At 53.3% G+C, this 13046-nt stretch overlaps 1 protein-coding gene across 1 annotated transcript in view; it reads left to right on the forward strand.

The window, feature by feature from the left end:
• The window catches only part of trpm2 (transient receptor potential cation channel, subfamily M, member 2), a 350526-nt gene that overhangs the window by 88410 nt on the left and 249070 nt on the right, over window positions 1-13046 (forward strand). The window contains exon 10 of the mRNA XM_072484225.1: window positions 10772-10972. Coding sequence (XP_072340326.1) covers window positions 10772-10972 — 201 coding nt within the window. The remainder of the gene's footprint in view (window positions 1-10771; window positions 10973-13046) is intronic.

Below are 13046 nucleotides of genomic sequence, written 5' to 3' on the forward strand. Positions count from 1 at the left end.
GTGCGTGATGGAGAGGGTGCGTGATGGAGAGAGTGTGTGATGGAGAGGGTGCGTGATGGAGATGTGCGTGATGGAGAGGTGCGTGATGGAGAGGGTGTGTGATGGAGAGGGTGCGTGATGGAGAGGGTGCGTAATGGAGAGGGTGTGTGATGGAGAGGGTGCGTGATGGGAAGGTGCGTGATGGAGAGGGTGCGTGATGGAGGGGTGCGTGATGGAGCGGGTGTGTGATGGAGAGGTGCGTGATGGAGAGGGTGCGTGATGGAGAGGGTGTGTGATGGAGAGGTGCGTGATGGAGAGGGTGTGTGATGGAGAGGTGCGTGATGGAGAGGGTGCGTGATGGAGAGGGTGCGTGATGGAGAGGTTGTGTGATGGAGAGGGTGCGTGATGGAGAGGTGCGTGATGGAGAGGGTGTGTGATGGAGAGGGTGCGTGATGGAGAGGGTGCGTGATGGAGAGGGTGCGTGATGGAGAGGTGCGTGATGGAGAGGGTGTGTGATGGAGAGGTGCGTGATGGAGAGGGTGCGTGATGGAGAGGGTGCGTGATGGAGAGAGTGTGTGATGGAGAGGGTGCGTGATGGAGAGGTGCGTGATGGAGAGGTGCGTGATGGAGAGGGTGTGTGATGGAGAGGGTGCGTGATGGAGAGGGTGCGTGATGGAGAGGGTGTGTGATGGAGAGGGTGCGTGATGGAAAGGTGCGTGATGGAGAGGGTGCGTGATGGAGAGGTGCGTGATAGAGAGGGTGTGTGATGGAGAGGTGCGTGATGGAGAGGGTGCGTGATGGAGAGGGTGTGTGATGGAGAGGTGCGTGATGGAGAGTGTGTGTGATGGAGAGGTGCGTGATGGAGAGGGTGCGTGATGGAGAGGGTGCGTGATGGAGAGGGTGCGTGATGGAGAGGGTGTGTGATGGAGAGGTGCGTGATGGAGAGGGTGTGTGATGGAGAGGGTGCGTGATGGAGAGGTGCGTGATGGAGAGGGTGCGTGATGGAGAGGGTGCGTGATGGAGAGGGTGCGTGATGGAAAGGTGCGTGATGGAGAGGGTGCGTGATGGAAAGGTGCGTGATGGAGAGGGTGTGTGATGGAGAGGTGCGTGATGGAGAGGGTGCGTGATGGAGAGGGTGCGTGATGGAGAGGGTGCGTGATGGAGAGGATGCGTGATGGAGAGGTGCGTGATGGAGAGGGTGGGTGATGGAGAGGGTGGGTGATGGAGAGGTGTGTGATGGAGAGGTGCGTGATGGAGAGGCTGCGTGCCGGGGAGGAGGGGGGGGTTTGGGGAGGGTGTGTGCCGGGGAGGGGGGGTGGTTGGGGAGGGTGCGTGCCGGGGAGGAGGGGTGGGGTTGGGGAGGGTGCGTGCCGTGGAAGAGCGGGGTGGGTTGGGGAGGGTGTGTGCCGGGGAGGAGAGGGGGGCGTTTGGGGAGGGTGCGTGCTGGGGAGGGGGGGGGGGGGGTTGGGGAGGCTGCGTGCCTGGGAGGAGAGGAGGGGGGGATTGGGGAGGTGCGTTCCGGGGAGAAGGGGGGGGGGGGGGTTGGGGAGGGTGTGTGCCAGGGAGGAGAGGGGGAGGGTTTGGGGAGGGTGCGTGCTGGGAAGGGGGGTGTCCGCCTGGCCATTTGCCAGCTGGCAACAGTCGCTACCATGCAGCCCATGGCACCTGGCTGCGGGGGCGGGGGTATCGGCAATGGTGACATGTCATCTATCCCCCCCACCCCCACCCCTTGCTGGCCGTTATGTTTGGTCATCACCCAGCGATGTTGGCCGCCGTGGTGGGAGCCGCACTTCTACATGTTGCCCAGAGGGAGGTGGAGCAGGAGCGTGCCAGGGAGGCGGCGGAGGCTGCCGCAGAGGAGCGTGCCGCAGGGAGGCAAGTGGCAGCCGCTCAGACTGGAGAGCCGCCCGCACGACAGGACGAGAAGGAGGAGGAGGTGGTGGTGGTGCCACAGCGACGGAGACGCCCAATGAGGCCCCGTGTGTACCGGCCCCGCTCGTCGTACCAGCACCTCACAGACCAAACAAGGCATGCAGGAGGAGACTCCGGATGAGCTGGGAAACCGTGGCACACATCTGCCACCTGATGGCACACCTGGCACCGCGTGGCACTGGGGGAGGACACCCTCTCCCCGTGGCCGTCAAGGTTACGGTGGCCCTGAACTTCTATGCCACGGGGTTATTCCAGGTGCTGAGTGGGAACCTGTCCGGCATCTCACAGGCATCAGTGCACCGGTGCATCCGTGCAGTGACAGACGCCCTATAAGAACAAAGAAATGTACAGCACAGGAACAGGCCCTTCGGCCCTCCAAGCCCGTGCCGACCATGCTGCCCGACTAAACTACAATCTTCTACACTTCCTGGGTCCGTATCCCTCTATTCCCATCCTATTCAGGTGATCTTCAGGTGATGTCCCGGAGGACTGGAGAATAGCCAATGTTGTTCCTCTGTTTAAAAAGGGTAGCAAGGATAATCCAGGGAACTATAGGCCGGTGAGCCTTACTTCAGTGGTAGGGAAATTACTGGAGAGAATTCTTCGAGACAGGATCTACTCCCATTTGGAAGCAAATGGACGTATTAGTGAGAGGCAGCATGGTTTTGTGAAGGGGAGATCGTGTCTCACTAACTTGATAGAGTTTTTCGAGGAGGTCACAAAGATGATTGATGCAGGTAGGGCAGTGGATGTTGTCTATATGGACTTCAGTAAGGCCTTTGACAAGGTCCCTCATGGTAGACTAGTACAAAAGGTGAAGTCACACGGGATCAGGGGTGAGCTGGCAAGGTGGATACAGAACTGGCTAGGTCATAGAAGGCAGAGAGTAGCAATGGAAGGATGCTTTTCTAATTGGAGGGCTGTGACCAGTGGTGTTCCGCAGGGATCAGTGCTGGGACCTTTGCTGTTTGTAGTATATATAAATGATTTGGAGGAAAATGTAACTGGTCTGATTAGTAAGTTTGCAGACGACACAAAGGTTGGTGGAATTGCGGATAGCGATGAGGACTGTCAGAGGATACAGCAGGATTTAGATTGTTTGGAGACTTGGACGGAGAGATGGCAGATGGAGTTTAATCCGGACAAATGTGAGGTAATGCATTTTGGAAGGTCTAATGCAGGTAGGGAATATACAGTGAATGGTAGAACCCTCAAGAGCATTGAAAGTCAGAGAGATCTGGGTGTACAGGTCCACAGGTCACTGAAAGGGGCAACACAGGTGGAGAAGGTAGTCAAGAAGGCATACGGCATGCTTGCTTTCATTGGACGGGGCATTGAGTATAAGAATTGGCAAGTCATGTTGCAGCTGTATAGAACCTTAGTTAGGCCACACTTGGAGTATAGTGTTCAATTCTGGTCGCCACACTACCAGAAGGATGTGGAGGCTTTAGAGAGGGTGCAGAAGAGATTTACCAGAATGTTGCCTGGTATGGAGGGCATTAGCTATGAGGAGCGGTTGAATAAACTCGGTTTGTTCTCACTGGAACGACGGAGGTTGAGGGGCGACCTGATAGAGGTCTACAAAATTATGAGGGGCATAGACAGAGTGGATAGTCAGAGGCTTTTCCCCAGGGTAGAGGGGTCAATTACTAGGGGGCATAGGTTTAAGGTGAGAGGGGCAAGGTTTAGAGTAAATGTACGAGGCAAGTTTTTTACGCAGAGGGTAGTGGGTGCCTGGAACTTGCTACCGGAGGAGGTGGTGGAAGCAGGGACGATAGTGACATTTAAGGGGCATCTTGACAAATACATGAATAGGATGGGAATAGAGGGCTACGGACCCAGGAAGTGTAGAAGATTGTAGTTTAGTCGGGCAGCATGGTCGGCATGGGCTTGGAGGGCCGAAGGGCCTGTTCCTGTGCTGTACATTTCTTTGTTCTTTGTTCTTTGTAGTCATGTATTTGTCAAGATGCCCCTTTAACGTCACTATCGGCCCTGCTTCCACCACCTCCTCCGGTAGCGAGTTCCAGGCACCCACTACCCTCTGTGTAAAAAACTTGCCTCTGCCCAAGTCTCCAAACAATTTATATGCCATTGCGGACCGCTACATCCAGTTCCCTGTGCACCGGGTCAGCGAGGATGCCCGGGCAGCGGGCTTCGCTGTGGCGGCCAGGATGCCCATGGTCCAGGGGGCGATCGATGGGATGCATGTCGCCGTGCGGCCACCTGCGGATAACAGGGCCGTGTTCACGAATAGGAAGGAGACCTATTCCATGAACATTCAGGTGGTCTGTGACCACCACATGATGATCCTGCACGTCTGCGCCCGGTACCCGGGCACTGTACATGACTTATTCGTATTGATGCAATCTTTCATCCCCACCATGTCAAGGGACCCCCCCCCCCCCCCCCCCCCCCCACCAGCTAAAGGGCTGGTTGCTGGGTGACAGGGGTTACCCGTTGCGGTCGTGGCTGATGATGCCTATACGGAGGCCACAGACCGAGGCGGAGAACCGCTACAACGATGCCCATGTAGTGACCAGGGGTGTGGTCGAGAGGTGCTTTGGGCTGCTAAAGATGCACTTCAGGTGCTTGGACCGCTCTGGAGGGGCCCTCCAGTACCCGTCAGATAGGGTCGGCCGCATCGTTGTGGTCTGCTGCGTCCTGCACAACACAGCCCAGCAGAGGGGCGATGTGCCTCAGGCAGAGGAGGGGGAAGGGGGGGAGCAGCAAGACGAGGCGCAGACCTCCCCAGATGAGGAGGATGGGGGTAATGGTCAGGACAGACGGGCTGGACATGGACGGGAGGCTGCTCATCATTACCGGATGGGCCAGCAGGCACAGACTGCACACCATGGCACCAGCCTACCACCCTCACCCCACCCACCCAACACCAACCACCCTCACACCACCCACCAACACCAACCACCCTCACCCCACCCACCCAACACCAACCACCCTCACCCCGCCCACCCAACACCAACCACCCGCACCCCACCCACCCACCACCAACCACCCGCACCCCACCCGCATGCACACCACCCCTCCATTGCACATCCACCTGCGGCACAACGGGCCGGGCTCACACGGTCGCCGGTGGAAGCGGGTCTATTGCAGGCCATGGAGGATGATGACAACCCGCCCTGCGATGAGCTCTGGGCTCTACACCATTGGACAATATGTGACCCATGGCCACAGTACCACCCTCCACCCGGACCGTCCCTGCATGCGGCCGTGACACTGCAGCGCACGGTCCCGCCGTCTGCCCGGGGGGATGGCGAGGCCGACTCGGGGGGGGGGGGTGCACACTCACCTGAGGCCGACGTTCTATCATCTCTCACACACCCACTGGCGCTCACCTCACACCACACCCCCACACGTATCGGACAGAGCACAAAGGCAGCTTCTGTAGGTGTGAAAGTGATTTTAATAACAAACAGTTCATGCACGTGCCCTAGCCCCAGAACTAATCTGTGCCCTGCACCCGTGCCAACTTATTCAGTGTCTAATTTTTTGGCCTTACTTGCCCTATGACTACGTCTAGGTCGTTCCCCAGACGGTACAGGAGAACTGGAGGTGGACTCCTGTGATTCCTGCCCTGTGACTAGGGTCCCCTTTGGCAGCAGTTTCCTGGAGTGGCCCGGCCTAGATGGGCCACGCTGCGGCTCGGGCGACTGGGATGGCGAGCTGCCAGCCTGTCCTGCCCTTTGCCCACCAGATGCACCTGGGACGGAAGGGGGGTGTCCGAGGTGTCGCGGTGTTCCAGGGCCTCCCCTACAGGGGGTCCTGGAACGGGCCCCAGCAACTCCTCCTCCCTCGTGATGCCCGATGGCCCCCGGCCTCTCCATGGGTGGGGGATGCGAACGGACATAGCATCCGACGCCCCCCCGACACCTGGCGCTGCCAGTCCTGGAGGCCCGTCCTGGTATCAACAAGGGTCTGCAGGTTTGCAGCCATGGAGCTCAGGGGGTTGGCCATCCCTGTCTGTGTCTGGGCGGCGCCGGCCAGCATCTGGGCAATGGCGCCGATGCCCTCAGCGATGGCCTGCAGAGACTGGGCCACGGCGTTGAGCGCCTCTGCAATCTGCTGCTGGCTCTGGCTCATGGCTGCCTGTGAGAGGGCACCCATGTCCTGGGCCACGGACGCCGCCTGCATGGAAAGCCCCAGGCCTTGCATACTGCGACCCATGTCTGACTCCGCCGCCCCCATTGACCCACCGCGGACAGCACCCGTGCGGTTTTGGCCTGGGTGGCACGCATGACCGGCACCACTACCTGCTCCTGCACGCGGGTGGACTCCTCCACCTTCGTCTGCAGCTGCCGCAAGCCGGCCGTCACCCCCTTCGGTCGTCCCTCGGTCCGTGCCTGCATCGGGCCTATGGGAGGGTGTGGTAACTCCAGGAACCCGGGACCCGTCTGGCCGGCAGATGGTTGTCTGCGTCGGGCTGCCCACCGACCACCCGGCCCCTCGGCTGCTCCTGCCTCCACCTGCTGTACCGGGACGGCTGTGTTGTGCTCACCAGTTAGTGTCCCAGATGCCTCATCACTAAAGTGCCCAACCGAGGTGAGTGTCTCTGCGATGCTGGAGGGTGTAGGAGATAGCAGTGGCGTAATGGCGTGCTCCTCATTCGACCCGAAGTCCGGGGCCCCTTGGAGTGGTGATTCCTGTCCATCCGTCCCCTGTGTGTGGATGTCGTGTGCATCAGTGTCCTGGGCGTCAGTGTCCTGTGTGTTAGGGCCCTGTGTGTTAGGGTCCTGTGTGTCGGTGTCCTGTGTGTTAGGGTCCTGTGTGTCGGTGTCCTGTGTGTTAGGGTCCTGTGTGTGAGGGTCCTGCGTGTCGGTGTCCTGTGTGTTAGGGTCCTGTGTGTTAGGGTCCTGTGTCAGTATCCTGTGCGTCAGTGTCCTGGGTCGGCTGCGACGGGGGCCTGTTGCTATGGCTACCCTCCTCGTCGCTGGGTGTGGCCCGCCGGCGTCGCCGCACTCGCAGTAGATGTGGGCGGCGTCCGCCTGGTGCTCAGGGTCTGTCCCTGGCTCGTGGCCGCCCTGGAACGTCCTGGGGGTGGCGTATGCCTGATGGGTTGGGTCTGTCCCCACTTCCCTCATATCCCCCTCCCCCAAATCCCCCCTTTCCCCCATAACCCCCCCATCCCCCATAAACCCCTTCCCCCATATCTCCCTTCCCCCAGATCCCCTTTCCCGCATATACCCCCTTCCCCCATATCCCCCCATATCCCACCTTCCCCATCCCCCCTTCCCCCACATCCCCCATATCTCCCTTCCCCCACACCCTCCCTTCCCCCATATCCCCCTTCCCCATATCCCCTCTTCCCCGTATACCCCCAAATCCCCCTTCCCCATGTCCCCTATCCCCCCTTTCCCCATATTCCCCATTCCCCCATATCCCCCTTCCCCAGATCCCCCTTCCCCATATCCCCCTTCCCCATATCCCCCCTTCCCCCATATCCCCCCTTCCCCCATATCCCCCTTCCCCCATAATCCCCTTCCCCATATACCCCTTCCCCCATGTCCCCTATCCCCCCTTTACCCATATTCCCCCTTCCCCCATATCCCTCTTCCCCATAACCCCTTCCCCATATCCCCCTTCCCCATATCCCCCTTCCCCCATATCCCCTTCCCCATATCCCCCTTCCCCCATATCCCCGCTTCCCCGTATACCCCCATATCCCCCTTCCCCATGTCCCCTATCCCCCCTTTCCCCATATTCCCCCTTCCCCCATATCCCCCTTCCCCAGATCGCCCTTCCCCCATATCCCCCCTTCCCCATATCCCCCTTCCCCCATATCCCCCTTCCCCATATCCCCCCTTCCCCCATATCCCCCTTCCCCATATCCCCTTCCCCCATATCCCCCCTTCCCCATATCCCCCCTTCCCCCATATCCCCCCTTCCCTCATATCCCCCCTTCCCCCATATCCCCTTCCCCCATGTCCCCCCTTCCCCATATCCCCCTTCCCCATATTCCCCCATATCCCCCTTCCCCCATATCCCCCTTCCCCCATATCCCCCCTTCCCCCATATCCCCATATGGGGGAAATGGTGGAAGGAGCATATGGGGGAAGGGGGGATATGGGGGAAGGGGGATATGGGGATATGGGGGAAGGGGATATGGGGGAAGGGGAGATATGGGGAAGGGGGGATATGGTGAAGGGTGGATATGGGGGAAGGGAGATATGGGGATATGGGGGAAGGGGGATATGGGGGAAGGGGGATATGGGGGAAGGGGGATATGGGGGAAGGGGGGATGTGGGGGAAGGGGGGATATGGGGGAAGGGGGATATGGGGATATGGGGGAAGGGGGATATGGGGAAGGGGGCGATGTGGGGGAAGGGGGGATATGGGGAAGGGGGGATATGGGGATATGGGGAAGGGGAATATGGGGAAGGGGGGATATGGGGGAAGGGGGGATATGGGGGAAGGGGGATATGGGGAAGGGCAGGGTATGGGGAAGGGGGGATATGGGAGATTCACAGAGAATCCCGCCCCTGAAGCGTAGTGGGCATAACAGGAGCCCTGAAAATCTGAGAAAGCAGCTAATTCTTGTTTCATGATTCACTTTGTCTTGTCTAAACCTTTGGAATTTTAAAATACAATGTGTAATTGTGGAGCAAAGTGAAAAATGTATCTGTACAATATACAAAAGCTATTTGGTAGAAGTTTATGATGTTAAGTTCTTGTAAAGAAAATGTAAAGCCATTTTTAAGAAACCTTCAAAGGAATGAAGTTTTCATTCTTCCAATGAAACCAGTACTAAGAGTAATTGCCTTACTTCGAGGTTTGGAGTTTATAACAAACCCTGGGCCCCATGTACATGCGCTGGCCTGAAATGGCCGCACATATACAGTTTGCTGGTTTTGCATTCTTCAGTCCAGGAACTGGCTATGCAGAAGAAAATAAGCAGAAGAATGTGAGAAGGCCGGTCAGATGAGCTGATGCAGAGCGCCATCTCCCAGGGAGAGGTCCCAAAAGGTAGTCCCAGGTAAGGGATGAAAACAGGGGACAGGAAAAGACCCTGTTAAATGAAGGAAAAGAAAGGAGCAGAGCAATAGTCTTCAAATTCAAGAGCTATGGGGAGCAGATGTTAAGTGGAGTGGGCATGAGAGGAGGAACCCTGAAGATCCAAGAAGGGCAGTGAAAGGATGGTGACTCCATGCTGGAGCCGATGGGGCAAAGATACCCCTTTGTAGCAGTATTATTCTGCTTGGCACAGCCAAAGATCTGCAATTGTGCATAGGAAGGTGAAGCAAAGTGTGCTTGAAGAGAAAGCAATCGCAGAAAGCGGGATTAAAACCCTGCGAGGTGGGTTGTCGTTGAAGCTGTCCAAGTGGAAGTGACCTTTGGAAAGAATTCCAAGGCAGGATCTTCACAGGTGGTGATTGGAAACCACTGTCAGAAAGGCAAAGTTTCTGTGAGATTGGTTGGTCACAATGTGACAAATGTATGGGTGAGTTGAGAGATCCATAGAATCTGTTTTGGTTGCAGCTGTCATCAATTGTGTAGTGTTGTGTGTCCAACCACAGCCTGCTTATTAATTTACATACATATCATACTTACCCTGAACCTTAGAGTATACAAGTGATATTGTAAATTGGTTTATATTTCTGACTTTGTACACTAAAGTTTATTTTTGTTTGTTCCAAACCCATGGAATCTTTTTTCTCTATTCATTTAGTCAGTGTGTTGAGTCTCAAACTTTATCAACTTTGAACACAAAATGCTATTGGACCATAACCAGATCCTCCAGCACCACCACCCCTCCCCGATAATGTCCCAAGTTGTGGCCAAGGATCAGAATGCAGTCTACATCATCCGTAATGTAAGACCACATGAGGACAGAGCATGCTGAGCGATAGCTCTATGTGAAGCCTCATACTAAACCTTGTATTGCACATTATTAATAGAATGTTCAATACAAGGTAACGTTTACCATCATCCTTTCCTCCAAAATAGATAGATAGCAGTTCATAGAATTTAAAGTGCAGAAGGAGGCCATTCTGCCCATCAAGACTTCATCGCCCTTGGAAAGAACTCCATACTTAAGCCCACACCTGCACCTTATCCCCATAACCCAGTAACCCCACCTAGCCTTTTTGGACACTAAGGGCAATTTAGCATGGCTAATCCGCCTAACCTGCACATTTTTGGACTGTGGGAGGAAACCAGGGCACCAGAGGAAACCCACGCAGGGGAGAACATGCAGACTCTGCACAGACAGTGACCTAAGCCGGGAATCGAACCTGGGACCCTGGAGCTGTGAAGCAACAGTGCTACCCACTGTGCTACCGTGCCGCCCACAGTAGTCTTTTTCAACCCTGACCAAGACCCACAGAAACAATAACCTTTCTGTTCCTGTCCTGTCTTCAGGCTGTTTGCCTGCAGTTCCTCCAACCTTCTCCACCTGGAGCTGGGTTTATGGCCTTCCTGGGACCTCACCCATGGACAACTGGTAAAGGTGCTGGAAATTCAGGCCTAGTAGTGATCTCAAACTCTGGGCCTAGCACTCGCTCCTCAATTTCTCTGTATCTGTGTTGCTGACCGCCAACAACATGTTGCTGGGATTGATAAAGTGGTTGAAATGTTCTCGCCACTTTATCATGAGCGACCCCTATGTCTGACAGGAAGGACAGCCAGGTCAAGACGTACCCCACCTTTATTACATGTTATGTGATCACAATTATTTTTCTGTTTGGGGCTTTATTGTTTAGCATGTAGTTTCCCAAGACCCAATTTTACACACTAATCACAGAGCTTAATACATTTTGTTATAAATTGTGTTAAATGACTACCCACTCATTCTATGAATCCCCTGTGTTTTATTGTTTTGTGATAGGTGATTTTTCTCTTCCAGACAATATACAGTGCAATGGGCAATGGGACGCCCTGTGTAATAGTGGAAGGTTCAGGCCGAGTAGCTGATGTCCTGGCTAATGCAGCTGACCTACCCATGGCTCAGATAACCGTCTCCTTCATCCAGAAACAACTGCGTATGTTCTTTGCCGAAGGTTACGACATGTTCTCTGAACAGGAGATTATATCATGGACCAAAAAGGTACAACACTGGCTACTTGTTGAGCTCTCATCATCCTCCCTCAATCTGTGACAAGCCATTTATAGACCACTTCATCAATGAATTTTTGAAAGTCCATGCGCTGTCCATTTACCTGTACAATTGTTTATTCATAAAACCCGATTAGGTTTGCCTAGCATCAGTGGCATTGAACCACCCCAGAAAGACATCCATTTGATCTGCTTTGCATTTCTAAATATTCACTGATTTTGGATGCAATTCAACCAGAGAATTTCTATGTCCGGTTTTGGGCGTGTTTAGCGGGATGTTTCTCAGCGCCTGCAGTGCCAAGGAAGACCCCGCTATTCAATGGCACTTTGCCATTTCTTTTGGCCTCGGCAAGGAACTCATGACATCTTGCAAGATGCAATTGAGTCTCACCAAGCTGGACGTGACAAGGTCTCTGAATCGCGCCCGAACATCTTGGATTATAGATTTTAAGAGTTTTCCCACAGCAGCTGTAAGACTAAGGCTGGGAATTTCCAATTCTCCCATGTCGTGTTTACTGACGGTGGAGGGGGCTCACTATTGTCCACCGGCAAGTCTACGGTGTTTTGTGTGGTTAGCCTGACCCATGCTGTACTGTTCTATGTAACCACCGAAGGAATCCACTACGGAGGGTCACCATTGAGGGGAATGGATGATCCCGTCACAGAAAGGACCCAGAAAATCCCACCCAATCTGTTTAGTTACTTGGTTTATCCTTGCTTAAAGGTGTTTACACCTCATTTATAAAAATAGGGAACAATTTGCCTGTTTATGGGCTATTGACAAAATGTGACCAGATATTCTGTTATCTCCTATTGAATTTTAGAATCTTACAGCAGAGAATTAGGCCATTCAGCCAGTTATTCCTGGGTCAGCACTTTGAAACAGCTATCCAATTCAGACCAATCCCCAGTCCTTTCCCCGCAGCTCTCTGCAAATGTTTCCTATTCTAATACCCTTTTGAAAGTTACTATTTGATTTGCTTTCAACATCCTTTCAGACAATGTATTCTAGATCATAACAACTTTCAACCAATGTGTAATGATCAGAATACATTGTCTGAAAGTTGTTATGAGCTATAATACATTGTCTGAAAGTTGTTATGTACTAAAATACATTGTCTGAAAGTTGTTATGATCTAAAATACATTGTCTGAAAGATGTTATGATCTAGAATACATTGTCTGAAAGTTGTTATGATCTGGAACACATTGTCTGAAAGATGTTATGATCGAGAATACATTGGCTGAAAGTTGTTATGATCTGGAATACATAGTCTGAAAGTTGTTATGATCTAGAATACATTGGCTGAAAGTTGTTATGATCTGGAATACATTGGCTGAAATTTGTTATGATCTAGAAAGTTGTTATGATCATAACAACTTTCAGCCAATGTATTCCAGATCATAACAACTTTCAGCCAATGTATTCTAGATCATAACAACTTTATGACACGTAATCCAATAATGTAATTTCTGATTTCTCACCCACCAATTTTTCCTTAATCAATTTAAATGGTCCTCTTACCTCATGACCAAAAATTAGTTCAAAAGGACCAAATTTGGTTGACTCATTAGGTGCATCCCTAATTACAAACAGTACGAATGGAATTCCTTTATCCCAATCCTCTGGATAATCTTGACAATAGGCCCTCAACATTGTCTTTAATGTCTGATGCCACCTTTCTAACGCTCCGTGTGATTCTGGATTGTATGCAGTTGATGTAAATTGTTTTATTCCTAAGCTATCTATAACTTCTTTGAATAACCTTGAGGTAAAATTTGATCCTTGATCCGATTGTATTTCTGTGGGTAGTCCATATCTAATAAAGAATTTAAGTAACTCCTCCACAATCTTTTTAGCTGTAATATTACGTACTGCAATGGCCTCTGGAAACCTAGTGGACACATCCATTATAGTCAAAAGATATTGATTCCCACTTTTTGTTTTAGGAAGCTGTCCTACGCAATCAATTAGGACCCTTGTAAAAGGTTCCTCAAATGCTGGAATGGGTATTAAGTGCCCTGGTTTTATCACCGCTTGAGGTTTTCCTATCACTTGACATGTGT

This window comes from Scyliorhinus torazame, chromosome 2 (assembly GCF_047496885.1).
Source record: "Scyliorhinus torazame isolate Kashiwa2021f chromosome 2, sScyTor2.1, whole genome shotgun sequence".
Classification (NCBI taxonomy): domain Eukaryota; kingdom Metazoa; phylum Chordata; class Chondrichthyes; order Carcharhiniformes; family Scyliorhinidae; genus Scyliorhinus; species Scyliorhinus torazame.